The 16504-nt window shown below is 52.6% G+C and overlaps 1 protein-coding gene and 2 non-coding genes across 5 annotated transcripts in view; all 3 read right to left on the bottom strand.

Annotated features, from left to right (window-relative positions):
• Window positions 1-13435, bottom strand: part of PLXDC1 (plexin domain containing 1) — a 91527-nt gene extending 78092 nt beyond the window's left edge. The window contains exons 1-2 of one of the 3 annotated variants that reach the window (XM_008012888.3): window positions 13312-13435; window positions 563-741 (exon numbers count right to left, since the gene is read on the bottom strand). In XM_008012888.3, the coding sequence (XP_008011079.1) occupies window positions 563-598 (36 nt within the window). In that variant the 5' untranslated portion in view covers window positions 599-741; window positions 13312-13435. Of the gene's footprint in view, window positions 1-562; window positions 742-11780; window positions 12059-13311 lie in introns of those variants that run through there. The other 2 variants (XM_008012885.3, XM_008012884.3) reach the window with 2 other exon arrangements.
• Window positions 13436-14116: 681 nt separating this feature from the next.
• Window positions 14117-14188, bottom strand: TRNAC-GCA (transfer RNA cysteine (anticodon GCA)). Its single transcript has one exon. It is a non-coding gene; the product is annotated as a tRNA-Cys (tRNA).
• A 685-nt stretch (window positions 14189-14873) lies between these two features.
• On the bottom strand, window positions 14874-14945 carry TRNAC-GCA (transfer RNA cysteine (anticodon GCA)). The gene has a single exon. It is a non-coding gene; the product is annotated as a tRNA-Cys (tRNA).
• Window positions 14946-16504: the final 1559 nt, after the last annotated feature.

Genomic DNA, 16504 nt, shown 5'->3' with positions numbered 1-16504 from the left:
AGGGAGAGCACTTCCTCCAGGCCCCGCCTCCCCGCGCCAGCACCCCAGAACTGCCCGAGGCCGAGGAGGCTGTCTCTAGGAGCTGCACCCTAATTGCTTTCTCTACTCAGCCCCCTGCTGAGTGCCTAGCCCTTAGGCTAAGCAGCCATTAATCCTCTTGCGCCCCGGTCTGTAGATGGGGCAGAAATGGGGTGGGGAAGGGCCCCGTCTGGCAGCTGAGATGTGACTCATAATGCCACCGTCAGCTTTTTCTTCCCTAAGTCATGGGAGAGTCCAGTGTCAGGAACGCTGTGGCCAGGCTGTGCATCCTGGTACAATCCATTTGATGTCTCTGGGGCCAGGAGGGAGTAGGCAGCCTATGAAACGCTGAGATGCTGTGACTTTATGATCCATTCTGGGCTCTGCTTCCATCCCCTCCCCTGGGATTCTTTTCTCCACCCTGACCTCCAGGGCCAACCACAAATGATATGTGATTTGCATGTAGGACAAGCGCACCTGGGGCAGCTGGTGAGACCTCCCCCACCCCCACTTCGCTCCCCCTCCAAGTTCCTCCAGCACTCACCACCACCCTGGTCCTGTTATCTGGCAGCGTGTCCATGGCCAGGGTGCCCCCACCCAGGTCCTGGCTCAGCTGGGTCCTGTCCGGCTCTGACACCTGCCCAGGGCTCTCTCGGGCTCTCCGGTTCCAGCCCCGTACGATCCCCTTGGCAGCCCATCCAGAGCCTGGGCCCTCATCGTGACCTGGGAGAAGGGGACAGAAACCTGAGTGCCAGCAGTCCAGAATGAAGATCCAGGAGGGCAATCCAGCCCAGTTATTCTGCAAGGGCCCCAAGACCATGCCATTGTAGACTTTGCAGACACTTGACTACCAGGACAGGAGACACCCAAAGTGTACTGAGAGTCACGTGCCCAGCTCCAGGCCAAGCACTTCGCACATATCCTATTAATCCTCACGCCAGCTCTCTGCAGTAGATAGGATACTCTCCATTTTGCAGACAGGAATCAGAGGCTCAGAGGTTAAAAGTCACACAGTGCGTTAGGCATGGAGATAAGTTTCAAACCCAAGCTGATCTGCCTCCAAAGGTTGATCATTCTCAACCTCAGCTACACACTGGAGTCACCAGGACTGCTTCAAAAGTTCCTGATGTCTGGGTCCCACCCCAGATATCTCTCATAACTGGTCTTTGGTGTAGCCAGGGCATTTGATTTCTTAAAAGATCTTCAGGGGAGATTTTGAGAAGCCTTGGACTTAACTCTGCAGGCAACAGTGAGAACCATTGCCGTGGAACCTTCCAAACCAGTTTCTTATTTCTCTGCCAGAAATGGCACATAATCCCATTTCCCAGTGGGGTCAGCGGACTAGAAGCCAGAGAGCAGTTCTTTTCGTTCAGGGCTTCTTAACCTCGGTACTATTGACATTTGGACTGGATAATTCCTTTTTCCACTTTTTTTTATTGTGGCAAAATACACATAACAAAATTTCCCATCTAACCATTTCCAAGTGTACAATTCAGTGGCATTACATACATTCCTAATGTTGTATGACCATCAACACCATCCATCTGCATAACTCTTTTCACCTTGTAAAACTAAAATTCTGCACCTGTTTAATAACTCCCTATTCTTATTTTATTTTATTTTAGAGATGGGGCCTTGCTCTGTCACCCAGGCTGGAGTCTAGTGATTCAATCACTGCAGCCTCCAACTGCTGGGCTCATGCGATCCTCCCACCTCAGCCTCCCAAGTAGCTGGGACTATAGGCATGCGCCACCATGCCCAGCTAATCTTTTTATTTTTCTAGAGACAGGGTCTCACTATGTTGTTCAGGATGGTTGGTCTTGAATTCCTGGTCTCAAGCAATTTTCTCTCCTTCCCTTCCAAGGTGCTGGGATTACAGATATGAGCCACAACGCCCAGCCTGTATCTATGATTTTGACTACTCTAAGTATCTCATATAAATGGAATCATACTATATTTGTCTTTTTGTGATTGGCTTATTTCACTTAGCATAATAAATTCAAGGTTAATTCATGTCGTAGCATATGGCAGAATTGACTTCCTTTTGAAGGCTGAATAATATTCCATTGTGTGGATATACTACATTTTGCTTACCCACTCAACTATCAGTGGATGTCTGTTTTGCTTCCACATTTTAGCTATTGTGAACAATGTTGCTACAAACATAGGTGTACAAATATCTCTTTGAGACCTGGCCTTCAATTATTTTGGGTATATACCCAAAAGTGGAATTGCTGGATCAGGTGGTAATTCTATTTCTAATTTTTTGAAGAATCGCCATACTGTTTTCCATGTAAAGTGGGTGGCTGGACCATTTTACATTCCCACCAACCGTGCACATGGGTTCCAATCTCTCAACATTCTTGCCAATACTTGTTATTTTCTGGTTTTTTTATAGTAGCCATCCTAACAGGTATGAGGTTGTGTCTCGTCGTTTTTATAAACTGGCATTTCCCTAATGATTAGCAATGCTGAGCATCTTTTCATATGCTTGTGGGCCATTTGTATATCTTCTTTGGAGAAATGTCTATTTAAGTCTTTTGCCTGTTTTTAAATTGGATTTTTGGTTGGACTGGATAATTCATTGTTATGCGGGAGCTGTCCAGTGCTCTGTAAGATGTTTAGCAGCAGCCTTGGCCCCTGCTCACTAAATGCCAATAGCACCACGGCCTTCCCCATCCCAGGCTGTGACAATGAAAAATGTCCCCAAACATTGCCAAATATCCCCTGGGGAACAAAATTACCCCTCCCTTGCCCCATTGGGAACACTGTTTTACTCCTATCACTACCTAGACACTGTCTAGGATGGCAAATAGGTTTCATATCACATGCCATCTGCAATCCATTCGTGACGGCCAGAGGCACTCTAATTGAGAATGCAAAGGCTCCTCTTGTGTTTAGCAGGAAAGACCGTCAAGATCAATTAGCAATGTCTGCCATGGGCACAGGATTGGAAAGTGACTACACACAGGCCATTTTGCAGCCATTCCTAGGTTCCATGATCTCCTCTCCAGTTCCCTCTAGGTTGTTAAATTCATGATTTTTTTGAGACAGGGTCTCACTCTAGCACGCAGACTGGAGTGCAGTGGCACAATCACAGCTCACTGTAGCCTCGACCTCTCAGGCTCAAGCAATCCTCCCACCTCAGCCTTCCGAGTAGCTGGGACTACAGTTGCGTGCCACTACACCCGGCTAATTATTATTATTTTATTTTGTATTTTTTGTAGAGGCTGGGTTTCACCATGTTGCCTGCACTGGCCTTGAACTCCTGCGCTCAAGCGGTCCTCCCACCGTGGCCTCCCAAAGTGGTGGGATTATAAGCGTGAGCCACCGCACCAGGTCTGTTAAATTAGTTCTAATAAAAGGCCGGGCACGGTGGCTCACGTCTGTAATCCTAGCAGTTCGGGAGGCTGAGGTGAGTGGATCACCTGAGGTCAGGAATTCGAGACCAGCCTGGCCAACATGGTGAAACCCCGTCTCTACTAAAAATACAAAACTTAGCTGGGTGTGGTGGCGGGCACCTATAATCCCAGCTACTTACGAGGCTGAGGCAGGAGAACTGCTTGAACCCAGGAGGCGGAGGTTGCAGTGAGCCGAGATTGCGCCATTGCACTCCAGCCTGGGCAAAAAAGCTAAACTTCATCTCAGAATAAATAAATAAGACAAAAACCATCCTTTTCCATTTCAAAAAGATTTATGTCCCCACAGCTGTGCCTTCTATTGCCATCCTAATGGTCATACCTACTATGGATGTATATATGAGAACAGACCACCAGAAAGGTAGATCTGACATTCCCACCTGTGACCCTCATCCATTTCAGGCCCACCCTGTGTCAGATACCTGTCTCAACCTCTGCCTTCCTTCACTTCACTCCCCAGAGCTCCTGGATGTGGTTCTCCCTCTCCTAGAGCACCTACGTGTGCGACTATGTGCCTATCTCCCTTGTAGATTTGAGTTCCCCCAGGATTCTCTCAACCTTCCTCAAATTTGGCATGTCCAGCAAACAGCAGGTGCTCCACCACTGCAGAATTGAGGACGCAATGCATAGGGTAGCTCCTGGGAGCCAGCAAGGACAGAGGTTGAGACCAGGCTTGGCCAGGCCCAGGCCTGGGGCTGAGGCCAGAACTCTGCTGTGGGGCTCTGCTTTGTCATTAGACATTGTATCCAATTAAGTCATTCTTGGCTGCTGGCGCCTACTGGACCCTTGCCGGCCCCCTCTCACTTCTCTGCCCCTAATAGCAACCAGATGCTCCTGGAGAACGTGGGGAGGAGGGCAGTCCCCAGACCCCTTCCCCAAGATGCCCTCTGGCTGCCCACAGATTGACCTGAGTCCAGGGCTGGGAAGGCAGCCTGCCCGCTGCCCAGGCCCAAGCCAGGGCTGTCTGGTCTCTCTTGGGTGGGGCCCACAGTTGCTTCTGGAGACAGAGCTATTTGTGCTGGGCTGGTCTGCCCAGCTCCCCAGGTCTTCCTGCAAGCAGCCCTGGGGCCTGGGCAGGAGCCAGAACAGGATAGAGCGGGTAGTGAACAAGTGCAGGGGACTCAGCGGCCCACAGAGGAGTGTTGGGGATCCTCAGGATTCACAAACCTGGAGCCGAGACAGGAGGCCAGAAGGTGGAGGCCTGCAGCATGGGGAAGGACAGGGAGGGGGCCTAGCTGAGGGTGGCCAGGGAAGAGACACTGGGTTGACCTCACCACCCAGTCTTGCCACTCACAAACTGTGGGACCTTGGCCCCATCAGTCTTCCTCTCTAAGCCTCAGCTCCCTAGTGACTAAGATGGGTTTCACGATCATGCCCACAGTACAGGCTGCCATGAGCATCAAGTGAGAAACATAAATGAGGTTTTATAGAGGGCTCAGGCCAGGGTAAGAGGCAGAGTCCATGAAAGAGGGCAGGGCGAGGGATGGAGAGGGAGCTTGAGCAGGACCCTGGCCTACCCCGGCCTAGCCCTGAATCTTACTCTTCCAACCCATACCACATCTGTTTCCTGGCCACCCTTCCTCCACTGTTGCCTGGGACAGGATGTCATCCCCACAACTCGACAGAAGCCAACACAGCTGGTTGCTCACGTGTATGTGCAGGGGCCCACGTGCCTGTGCACGTGCCCACGAAGACTCGCCTGAAAGCCTCGGCCTTCCTGTGTGTGCTCACACACAGGGTGGATACCCACCCAACCCTCAGCCACTCCTCACCCCACCTGCCTTCCACTGGAGAGAGCTTCATTTTCCCTGGACTCATTCCACACCTACACATGTGAGAGCACCCGCCTGCATGTGTTGCCAAGGAGCTTCCAGAACACAAGCTGTTCATTCATTTCTTCCCCCACTCATGGCCCCAAGCAGTGTGCAGTCCGGTGGGATGCCATAATAATCGCAGTAGTAATGAAAATGATAGCTGACTTTCAGAGAACGCTGCTCTGTGCTAGCACTACTCCAGGGGCTTTAAACACATTAATCCCCTTAATCCCCACAAGAATCCCATGAAATAGTTACCAGTTTAAAATCCATTTTACAAATGGAGAAACTGAGGCACAAAGACTTTAAGGAACCTCCCAAGGTCACAGAACCAGTCTATGGCAGGATCTGAACTCAGGCAGGCTGGCTCCAGAGGCTGCTCAGAACCACAGAAAGTGCAGTAAAAAGTGACCGACAATCCCCACTGTTTCCCAGGGTGCAGGGGCAGCCCCGGGGTGGGGCTGGCATGTGGGCTGGGTTCTTGGCAGGCCCTGCTCCGGCTGCTATTGGGCCTGAACCCGAGAGCTTCCCTGGGAGACTGTGTCCCCCAGCATATAGGGTACAGCCCAGCAGTAGCGTCCCAGTCCCCTCAGCTGGCACTGGTCCCATTTCAGGGCAAGGGGGAATGGGGCTGACTTCAGGAGGCCAGGTTGTGCAGTCCCAGAGCCTGGGCCAAGCCATCCTTATCTCACCCAGCACGCAAGCTTGGCATCCCAGCCCTGGGCCACCACATAGTTCAGGTCACCACAGCCTCTATCCTGAGTCAGCCTACACCCTTAATGCCCCAGTGGGTTAGTGTCCCCCACTGAAGCCAGGACAAGCCACCTCCAGGGTGAACTTGATTCCATCTCTCTCCGACTTCCAGCTCACCTGTCCCTGGCTAATCCTGTCCCTTGGGCTGAGAAAAAGAGGAGAAGAGATAAGAGGGGAGGGGAGGGAAGGGGGAAGGTGAGCATGTTTAAATGCGCTGAGTACCTGAAATACACAGAACTGAAAACACCCTTCCCTTGGAACTTCACTGGAATATCAGAGCAGTAAGACAACACAGGTTTGGAATCAAACTACAGGTTGAACCCTGAATCTGCCACCTACCGACTATGACATTGGACAAATTACATACACTAAGACTCAGTTGCCTCATCTGTGAGATGGGGCTGATAAAACATAAACTTGGTAGGTTTGACTCTTAATATACAAAATAATATACACAGAGCACCCAGCAAAGTCCCCCCGCCTTCCCTGGCTTTCACGTGAGGACTGAAACCGTCCTCACAGCGTTAACAAGAATTACATGCCGGGTTCTGGGCAGACGTATAGGAGTAATTAAGCATTAATCAGGCCACACTTTGGCCCATTCCTTTTTTTTTTTTTGAAACAGAGTTTCGCTCTTTTTGCCCAGGCTGGAGTGCAACGGCGCGATCTCAGCTCACCGCAACCTCTGCCTCCTGGGTTCAAGTGATTCTCCTGCCTCAGCCTCTCGAGTAGCTGGGATTACAGGCATGCGCCACCATGCCTGGCTAATTTTTGTATTTTTTTAAGTAGAGGCAGGGTTTCTCCATGTTGGTCAGGCTGGTCTTGAACTCCCAACCTCAGGTGATCCACTCACCTTGGCCTCCCAAAGTGCTGGGATTACAGGTGTGAGCCACCGCACCCGGCTTTTTATTTATTTATTTATTTTTTTTTGAGAGGGAATCTCACTCTGTCACCTAGGCTGGATGGAGTACAGTGGTGTGATCTCAGCTCTCTGCAACCTCCACCTCCCGGGTTCAAGCAATTCTCCTGCCTCAGCTTCCCAAGTAGCTGGGACTACAGGAGTGTGCCACCACACCTGACTAATTTTTATATTTTTAGTAGAGATGGGGGTTTCACCATGTTGGCCAGGCTAGTCTTAAGCTCCTGACCTCAAATGATGCTCCTGCCTCGGCCTCCCAAAGTGCTGGGATTATAGGCGTAAACCACCATGCCTGGCCAGCTTTTATTTAAGAATTGTTTAAGGCCAGGTACAGTGGCTCATGCCTATAATCCTAACACTTTGGAAGGCTGAGGTGGGAGGATCACTTGAGTCCAGGAGTTCGAGACCAGACTGGACAACATAGCAAGACCCCATCTCTACTAAAAATTTTTTTAAAGGCTGGACGTGGTGGCTCATGCCTGTAGTCCCAGCACTTTGTAAGGCCAAGACAGGAGGATTACCTGAGCTCAGGAGTTTGAGATCAGCCTGGGCAACATGGCAAGACCTTGTCTCTTTTATAATAAATTTTTTTTTTTAATTTAAAAAAATTAACCAGGTGGGGTGGTGTATGCCTGCAGTCCCAGCTACTCAGGAAGCAGAGGCAGGAGGATCACTTGAGCCCAGGAGGTTGAGGCAGCAGTGAGCTATGATCACACCACTGCACTCCAGCCTGAACAACAGAGCAAGACCCTGTCTCAAAAAAGAAAACAAACAAACAAACAAGGATTAAGATCCTGAATTCCAGCAGAAGGGCCAATTTGAAGACCCTCAGAGAGGAACCGATTCAACATGAGAATGCAATTTCTTTATTTCTGCATGCACTCTTCAACCAATTAACAATTCCCACACCTTGGCCACCCCACCCCAAACCCCCAAATCCCCTAGCCCCAAACACTTCCCCACGATGATGAAACTCTTTCGCTACTGCACCCGTGGTGTTGGTGTGTCAACTTGCTGGACCTTGGGCAACACACCGGTTAGGGTCACAGGACCAGCTTTCGGAGGGGCCAGGGAAGTCTCCAACCCCTAAAATGAAATCCTACCTCCAAGTTACAAAGCGCCTAACCATACCCTCTCCATTTCCTCTGGCAGGAAGGGGCCCACTGAGGACCCTCACCTGGGGAGAGGAAGGGAGTAAAAGGAAGTTCAGGGAGGTACCACCAGGTAGCAGAAGGGAAGAGGGAGGGAGGGGAGGCGAGGGGAGGGGAAGGGAGGGCCAGCAAGAAGAGTTCAGCTCTCTATGTGTGTCCCTTGAGGGGAGAGTCTGGGGTCTGTGCCACTTTTGATATACTCACTCACTCACTCATTCATTCAATACACTTTTATTGAGTCCCAGGCACTGTGCTGGGTGCTGGAGGGACACAAGCCCTGTGCCCAGGACAAGTCTAGTTTTCTTCATGGATACATACAAAATGAATCATTTGGAAAGGGCTATGAAGAAAATCAGACACAGGAAAGGATTGGAGTTGTTACTACTCTACACAGAGCCATGAGGTGGGCCTCTCTGAGGAGGGTCCCCTTGAGCTGGTTAAGACCTGAATGAGAAGAAGCCTGTCGATTGGAGGGGACAGCAGCTGGAGTGGGTTAAGGAGTGGATCTGGGGAGAGCTAAAGAAGATGGTGGGATGAGGGAGGGGCTGCCTGACCACAGTAAGTTCACATTTTACTCTCAGGTTGTTGGAGCCCTAGAGACAATCTAGTCCAACCTCCTTCCCTCCTTTTTTTAAAAAAGGATGGGACCTTGCTATGCTGCCTTCACTATGTGGCATGATCATAGCTCAGTGCAGCCTCCAGTTTCTGGGCTCAAACGAGCCTCCTGCCTCAGCCTTCTGAGTACCTGGGACTACAGGTGCACACCACCATGCCCAGCTAATTTTTAATTTTAATTTTAATTTTTTTTTTTTAATGGAGTTTCGCTCTGTTGCCAGGCTGGAGTGCAGTGGTGCGATCTCGGCTCACTACAACCTCTGCCTCTCTGGTTCAAGCTATTCTCCTGCCTCAGCTTCCTGAGTAGCTGAGATTATAGGTATGCACCACCATGCCTGGCTAATTTTTGTGTTTTTAGTAGAGACGGGGTTTCACCATGTTAGCCAGGCTGATCTTAAACTCCTGACCTCAGGTGATCCGCCCGCCTCGGCCTCCCAAAGTGCTGGGATTACAGGCGTGAGCCACCCTGCCTGGCCTAAATCATTTATAGAGATGGGGTCTTACTATTTTGCCCAGGCTGGTCTCAAACTCCTGGTCTAAAGCTATCCTCCCACCTCAGCCTTCCAAAGTGTTAGGATGACAAGCATGAGCCACCATGCCTGGTGCAAGCCCCCATTTCATAGATGAGGAAACCTTCCTCAGAGAAGGGAGGAAGCTGTCAGGGTGACCAGTGGTTGGTACTGAGCCTGGCTTCCTGCAGGACTCCCAGGCCAGGATGCCAACTCTCACTGCCTCTTCTTTGTCTGTCATACGCATCTCTGGTTCCATCTGACCAGACTGTCGGTTCCCCTGGCCCCTGCTGTGTACCCCAAGGCCATCCTCCTGTCTGTCAGCCTGGTCTCCCTGCTGTCTGACTACATCTTTGGTCCAGTCATCTCTCTGCTGCTGCTATTTTGATCATAGATGAGGTTTCAAGGCTCTGGCAAACAAGCCTGTCCATGAGGAGCGAGGGGAGATCTCAGCTACTTCCCAAGGCCCCCCACCAGTCCAGCGAACCCGGAGCCTTGGGGCTGGATGCCAGCATCTCTTCAGGTCCTGCTCCCGGCTGCCCTTCCACTGGTCACAAGGCCTCCACCATCCATCAGGTCAGGCTGCCCCTCCTCAGCAACTCTCCCCCAGAATGTCCTTCTCCTACATCTGGCCTCCCCAGACGCCTGCTTCCTCCTTATACGTCCTCCTGCCTGTGAAATCCAGCCTGACCTGTGAAAAGGGCACTGGACAGCAGCAACAGCTGCTGCCTCTGCCTTCTTACAGATTCCTAAAGTCTAACCTCAATCCTTCCTGCTACAGAAAAAGTGCATTTCTCCTGGCTCAATCTCTGTCAAAGCCAAGAAGACACGGTGGCCTCTAAATAGAAAAGTGATTCAAGTCTCTGCCGGCCCCACTCTTCCTGGTCTCCTCATCTGTCTACTACCCCAACCCTACTCTGAAGGGGCAGCCTTCAGCCAGGCCCAGATCTGGCTATTATCTCCCAGCCCATCCTTGTTACCTCCCAATTCCCCCTTCCCCGGCCCTCTCCATGGTCCACCCTACCCAGCCAAAGGTTCAGAGCCTCCCCTCATAAACTTCTTGACACCCAGAGTTCAGAAGATCACACCAGGTTGGGGATTTCAAAGGAGTCCAGAAATTATTCATCACATATCCAACTCTGTCCTGTTTACCTTGATTTTTAAAAAGTATCAGTTACCCATAAAGATCCTAACAAATATGAAAAGGAAAGGCAATTACAAAAGATCCTTCATTATTCCACACACAAGAGTCAAAGATTTTGCCAACAGCCTCACTTTATAAATGCAAAAATAGGTCCAGAGAGGGAAAGTAACTTGCCTAAAGTCACACAGCAAGTGAGATGGCGGGACTAGAAGCCACGTCTCTGGTCACCCTCTGTGTGGTCTCCCTGAAAGCTGGTGGTTCTCACCAGCAGTCTCTGGACACATCAGCTCCACTGCCCTCTGCCCACACCTCCCACTGTCAGTCTCCTTCCCTTCCCACCCCCACATACTGTTCTTCTCAACAGGGACCCAAGTCTGTCTCACCTACATACTGGGACTATTAAAGTGAAGAACATTGCCACTGCCACTGTGCCTGGTGCCAGCACACCCCTGAGACACAGCAGGTCAACCACAGCACTCACCTCAACAGCCCTCCCTCACCCCTCCTGACGGGCACCCATGCCAATGATGCACAGGTCTCTGTCTTCTTAATCATCTCTGTCAAGGGGCCAGGCTGCAAATTACCCATCTCCCCAACCCCAGAGAAAGTCTAGGTGCACAGGAGAGAAGGGAGACTACAAAAATGAGTCTTCCTTTTATACCATGAGGGATTCCAGGTAGATCTCCGAAAGGACTTCCAGGTGGGAGAGATGAGTTTGGAGAACTGGTAGGGGGAAGGGAGTGTGCAGAATGGGACGCCTCCCTCCACCCCCTACCCCAGTGCCCCATCTAGAGCCAGAGTAGCTGAAAGCCAAAGGCTGCCAGGGCAAATGGGAGCAGGTGTGAGGAGAGGGACCCTTGAGGCTGGGTGTGGAGGAGCAGCAAGTTGCTTCTTCCTGGGCCCACTGCCTCTCTACTGACACCAAATAGACAAGAGAAGGTGAGCGAAGGGCTGCTGCCTTCCCAGGGAGAGACGCTGTGTCTCCACCATTCCCCTGGCTGCTCCCACCTATCCCTAGCCTGGGTCAGCTTTGGGGTCGGGGGTGTGGCAGAGAAGAGGAAAAGAAGGCATGGCTGGGGCAGGGGCCTCCCAGGTTCCCGTCTCATCAGAATTCAGCCTTGCCTGGGGTGATCAGGGGTCCTGATGACTCTCCAGCTGTCCCCTTTAAGAGCCCATCGCCACACAGAGCCCCCTCTCCTACGGTCCCTGTGTAGGAGAGGTCCGGGCATCGGTGTCTCCACCGTCACTCACACAGCCTATGTGTTTGGGAAAGTGGGGTCCCTATCCACCTGCCCACAGCCCACAGCGCTCCTGGTCTCCTGCGGACAATGCTCCCCTCGCGGACATCGCCAGGCAGTCCACACCTGCCCTTGCCCTCACCTGCCTACCCGCCCCTCCCCGCCCCCGGCCCACCCAGGCCGGCTCCAGCCAGTCCTACCTGCTCCGGGCTGGGGGCTCAGCGCCCGGGCAGCCTCCCTGAGCACCAGCACCAGGAGCCAGAGCTCGCCCCGCATGGTGGGTGCCCAGACCTGCCCCCGGCCTGCTCGCTGCCCCGGCCCTGACGAGGGAGGGGGCCCTGGCTCCGGCTCCGGCCGCGCGGTCCCCGGGGCTGGCGGAGGCGCGGGCGGTGAGGAGACAGCGGAGCGCGGGGCCGGGCGAGCCGGCGGGAGCGGCGAGAGAGCGAGCGGAGCGGGAGGCTGTGGCCTCCAGGAGCAGGCGGGGAGCGAGGGGGGGCCGCTGGGTCGGTGGAGGGGTGGGGAGCTGGGGCAGGGGGCGGGGCGGGGGGCGCTGCGTCGTTGGGGGCTCTCCCGGCGTCTGCCCTCAGCCCTCCCGGAGCGCTCCCCTAGAGCTCCTGCAGCCGCTCCAAAGGCAAGGGGTGCAGAGTAGGAGACAGGGCGGGAGCCCCTCGGGCTGAGAGAACCCCTAGAAGCATCAGCCGCCCCGCGCGCCTCACTGAGTTCCTGGCTCCCTTTCCCTCCTCCGTTCCGCCGGGAAAGCTGCAGAGAGAAGGCCCGAGGGACTGGACCCCTGGAAGGGACAGGCGCCCCCTCCGTGGGCCACAGGCCCCTGCCTGTCCCCCGCCTCCAGCTCCTCCAAGCTCTGCGACTTTCTGAGCTGTTCTTCGGAATTCTGTGCGTCTCTGATGCTTTGTCCTCCCGCCCCCACCCCCAGGAATCTCCTCCTGCAGCAAAGACCCCCAGCTTTTCTCCCCAAGAGGGACCTGAATCCCACCCCCCTCCCATGACTCCACCTTATGCCTCCATCCCCCCATTTCCAGCACCGATGTGCCCCCCAAGCCTGGCAGACATGAGAGTGGAGGGGGCCTGGCTACCCCCTACTCTGCAACAGCCTGGACCCCTCCCCATGAGTAGGTAACCCAGGCCTCCCGCCTCTCTGGGGCCTCCAGGCCTGCTCAGGGCCAGACCCAATCAATCTTCGGAGCCAGCCCCAGACGAGGAAACGGCTCACCCCACTTGCCACCACCTTCTCACAGGCTCTGGGGACAGATCATCATTTTATTTTTTCTTCCAGGACAGAATAAAAATACCCGCAATGTAGGATATTTAATAGACGGCAAGGAATCAGGTCAGGACACGGAGGTGCTTCTTTCCTCCCCTGACCTACTTGGTTCTTGTGACGGCAAGGAGCTGGGGCGCTGGAGAGTGGGAGACTGGCTTCTAGTGGGCTGGGGCCTAGGGACTAGTAAACGGCAGAGAGGAAGGGTGTGAACGCTGAGCGCCATTGGAGAAACTTTCCAGGAGGAGGGATACAGGTGGGGACAGGAGAAGGTACACTGCGGGATGAAGAGGTAGATTCCGTGGCACTGAGGTTAAGGAAAAAAAAAAAAAAAAAAAAAAAAAAGACCTAAGAAAGGAAACAACTAAAGGCTCTCTAATCTCTTACTCCTTCCGCCGAGCCCAGAGTCCCAGAGACTACCTCCTCCAGCCCTAAACCCAATGTCCGCTTACCATGGAACAAGGCAAGGCCGGTCTGTAAATTCTTCTTGATGTCTAATTTAAATCCCAAGTTGGCGGACTCTCAAACAGGATTAGTTAGGCAACTGCCTCCAGCTGCGGCTTCTTGCTGCCCTCAAGTGGCCACGTGACGAGCCACAACCCTCTCGTCCTGTGGGTTTCCTCTTTCCCGGGCCTGCCCACCCCCTGTCTCCGACTTCCTGCCTTCCCTGAGGTCAAGGTGAGAGGTCCCGGGACGGATTCCAGTTCCAGCCCCGGCGTCTTTGCACATTCCTCCATCTGGGGTACCTCGTGGTCTGTCTTACAAGAAGAGCTCAGGCTGAAACATAAACTTGGATATAGTAGAAGCAAATGTGTAAATTTTAATATAAGGCTCTAGACTTTGAGATCGTAATCACCTGGAGGGTGTGTGTGTGTGTGTGTGTGTGTGTGTGTGTGTGTGTGTGTGTGTATTTTGTTTGTTTTTTGAGACAGGTTCTCGAAGGTTGCCTAGGCTGGAGTGCAGTGCTGCGATCATAGCTCACTGCAGCTTCCAACTCCTGGACTCAAGCGATGGGGAGCATATATGAAAACACAGATTTCTGGACTCCACCCTCAAGTGTCTAATTCACTAGGTCTGGGATGAGGGCAGAGCGTACCCAGGTAATCTCAGGACCACATTTTGAGAGCCAGTGCTGTTGAATCCCCAGTTCCTTGCAGTCCCTCACTGCTCCTCGTCTGCCAGTAGGAGAAAAAGCAAACAGCTCAGGCAAAATCGACACCCGGGACAAAAACTTTAGTATCTCGGAAAAGTTCAAAGAGGGGGCACCCGGATTTGAACCGGGGACCTCTTGATCTGCAGTCAAATGCTCTACCACTGAGCTATACCCCCTCTGTCGGTAACTGACCGCAGGTAGTCTCTAAGTGCTATTGCTGCGCAGGCGCTGTGTGGAGTTCCCAAAAGGAAGTGGAAATGGGGTAAAGACGTTTACAAGAGATGGAAAAAATACAACTCCCAGAAAAATGACTCACTTGGAAGCAGGGGTTGTTTCCTGAAGCTCTGAGCTGAAGATTCCCACTGGCGGTGTAAGAAAATATATTCCTGGGGTGTGGAAGGAGTCTCTAGGAATATTTCACTTCGGGGGTGTCCTACTCTCCTGCCTTGCAGAAGCCCCCTTGCCACATCTGGGAGCTTCTTTCTCCCTCGCACATGCTCACGCGGCTTCTCCCGGTCTGTCTTCTCCAGCCCAGCCCTTAGAAACTCAGCCTCCCTCCCGCCATGAAAGACCGTCGGGGTCACTGGCCAGGCTGACCTGGGGGCGCGCCCGCCTCTGCCCTGCCATTGCGAGGTTGAGCCACCCGCACCGTGTTCCAAGGGTCAGCCCTGAGCTCCTAGCCCTCACTCGTACTGCATTCCACCCTGGGATGCACACGCAGGCTGAGCCACTGGCAGGGGCTAGGACTCCATCCTCACTCGCCTGCAAAACAAAAGATGGTGGCAGGGCCCGAGACTCCCTCCCTTTCCATCTGTGCAAAAAGTCTTTAGGAGACCAAAACACTAAAACTTAGGGACGCAAAGGGGGCACCCGGATTTGAACCGGGGACCTCTTGATCTGCAGTCAAATGCTCTACCACTGAGCTATACCCCCACCACGCCATGGCTTTCTCATTAGAATAACTTTCTACGGAATAGGGGTGTGGCCTTCACTTTCCTTTAAAGTTTCAATCTGTGGGTTGCGTCCAGATACCTATTGAAAAAAACACAAAATACAGTGGGAATGGCTAGAACTCCTGAGTTCTTCCTCCACAGTCACGCTTTCGGAAAAACAACTAGATTAAGGAATCTTGGGTCCTCTATATCCGTGCCTAGACTCTCCCCCTGATGTCCACTGACTGGCTTGAGAAAAGGACTGTCCCCAGGATCGCCCCAGGTCTAGGGATGTACAGATTAACAGACTGGATCTCCACCTTGTCTCCTGGACTTTTCCAGCCCCAGAGTCGCTCCTCCCCTTCTCTCAAACCAAAAGCCAGTTTGAGGAACAGACAGAGGAGAAGGCAGAAATAAGAGGTGAACAGTTTTCAATAGCATTTATTACAGACTTATAAAAATCCTAATACAGTATTTTTTTTTTAATCCTGGCTGGGCGCGGTGGTTCATGCCTGTAATCCCAGCACTTTGGGAGGCCGTGGCGGGCGGCTCACGAGGTGAGGAGATCGAGACCATCCTGGCCAACATGGTGAAACCCCATCTCTACTAAAAATACAAAAAAATTAGCAGGTCGTGGTGGTGCGCGCTTGTAGTCCCAGCTACTCCGGAGGCCGAGGCAGGAGAATCGCTTGAACCCGGGAGGCGGAGGTTGCAGTGAGCCGAGATCGCGCCACTACTGCACTCCAGCCTTGGCGGCAGAGTGAGACTCCAAAAAAAAAAAATCGTTGCACAAAGACAAAAAAATAAGCAGCCCCTGTAGGAATCCGGTATATTTGGGAGGAGTGGGATTCACATTGGAAGGACACTAGAAGTGAAGGGGATGCTGTGGAGTGGCTTAAAGTCCAAGAACTGTGGTCAGAGTCAGCATCTCAGAGGGAATGGAAACCTCTGCAGTGGAATCTCTGCAGTGCAAAGGGCTGTCCCTATCTGGGACGTCCTGTCCTCCTGCATTTCCCCTTCCGGTTTTTGCCTCTACCCTCTTCCCCTTGAGCCCACCTTCTTCACCTTTCTAGAATCTCCTTTGCCCAAAGGGAATGTGACAAAAATAGCTGAGGGGCCAAAAAGCCTGAGGGTGGGGGTGGGTTTGAGGAAATGAAGACCAATTCCAGGGGTGTCTTTTTTTTTTTTTTTTTTTTTTGAGACAGAGTCTTGCTCTGTCGCCCAGGCTGGAGTGCAGTGGTGCAATCTCAGCTCACTGCAATTCCTGTCTCAGCCTTCCTAGTAGCTAGGATTACAGACTCCCGCCACTACGTCCGGCTACTTTTTGTGTTTTGTTTTGTTTGAGATGGTGTCTCCCTCTGTCACCCAGGTTAGAGTGCAGGGCCACAATCTCGGCTCACTGCAACCTCCACCTCCCGGGTTCAAGCAATTCTTCTGCCTCAGCCACCCGAGTAGCTAGGACTACAGGTGTGCACCACCACCAAGCTAATTTTTATGTTTTTAGTAGAGACGGGGTTTCACCGTGTTAGCCAGGCTGGTCTCCAACTCCTGACCTCAAGT

The sequence above is a fragment of the Chlorocebus sabaeus genome, chromosome 16 (genome assembly GCF_047675955.1).
Source record: "Chlorocebus sabaeus isolate Y175 chromosome 16, mChlSab1.0.hap1, whole genome shotgun sequence".
Taxonomy (NCBI): domain Eukaryota; kingdom Metazoa; phylum Chordata; class Mammalia; order Primates; family Cercopithecidae; genus Chlorocebus; species Chlorocebus sabaeus.
This window is presented reverse-complemented; position numbering and strand designations above follow the sequence as displayed.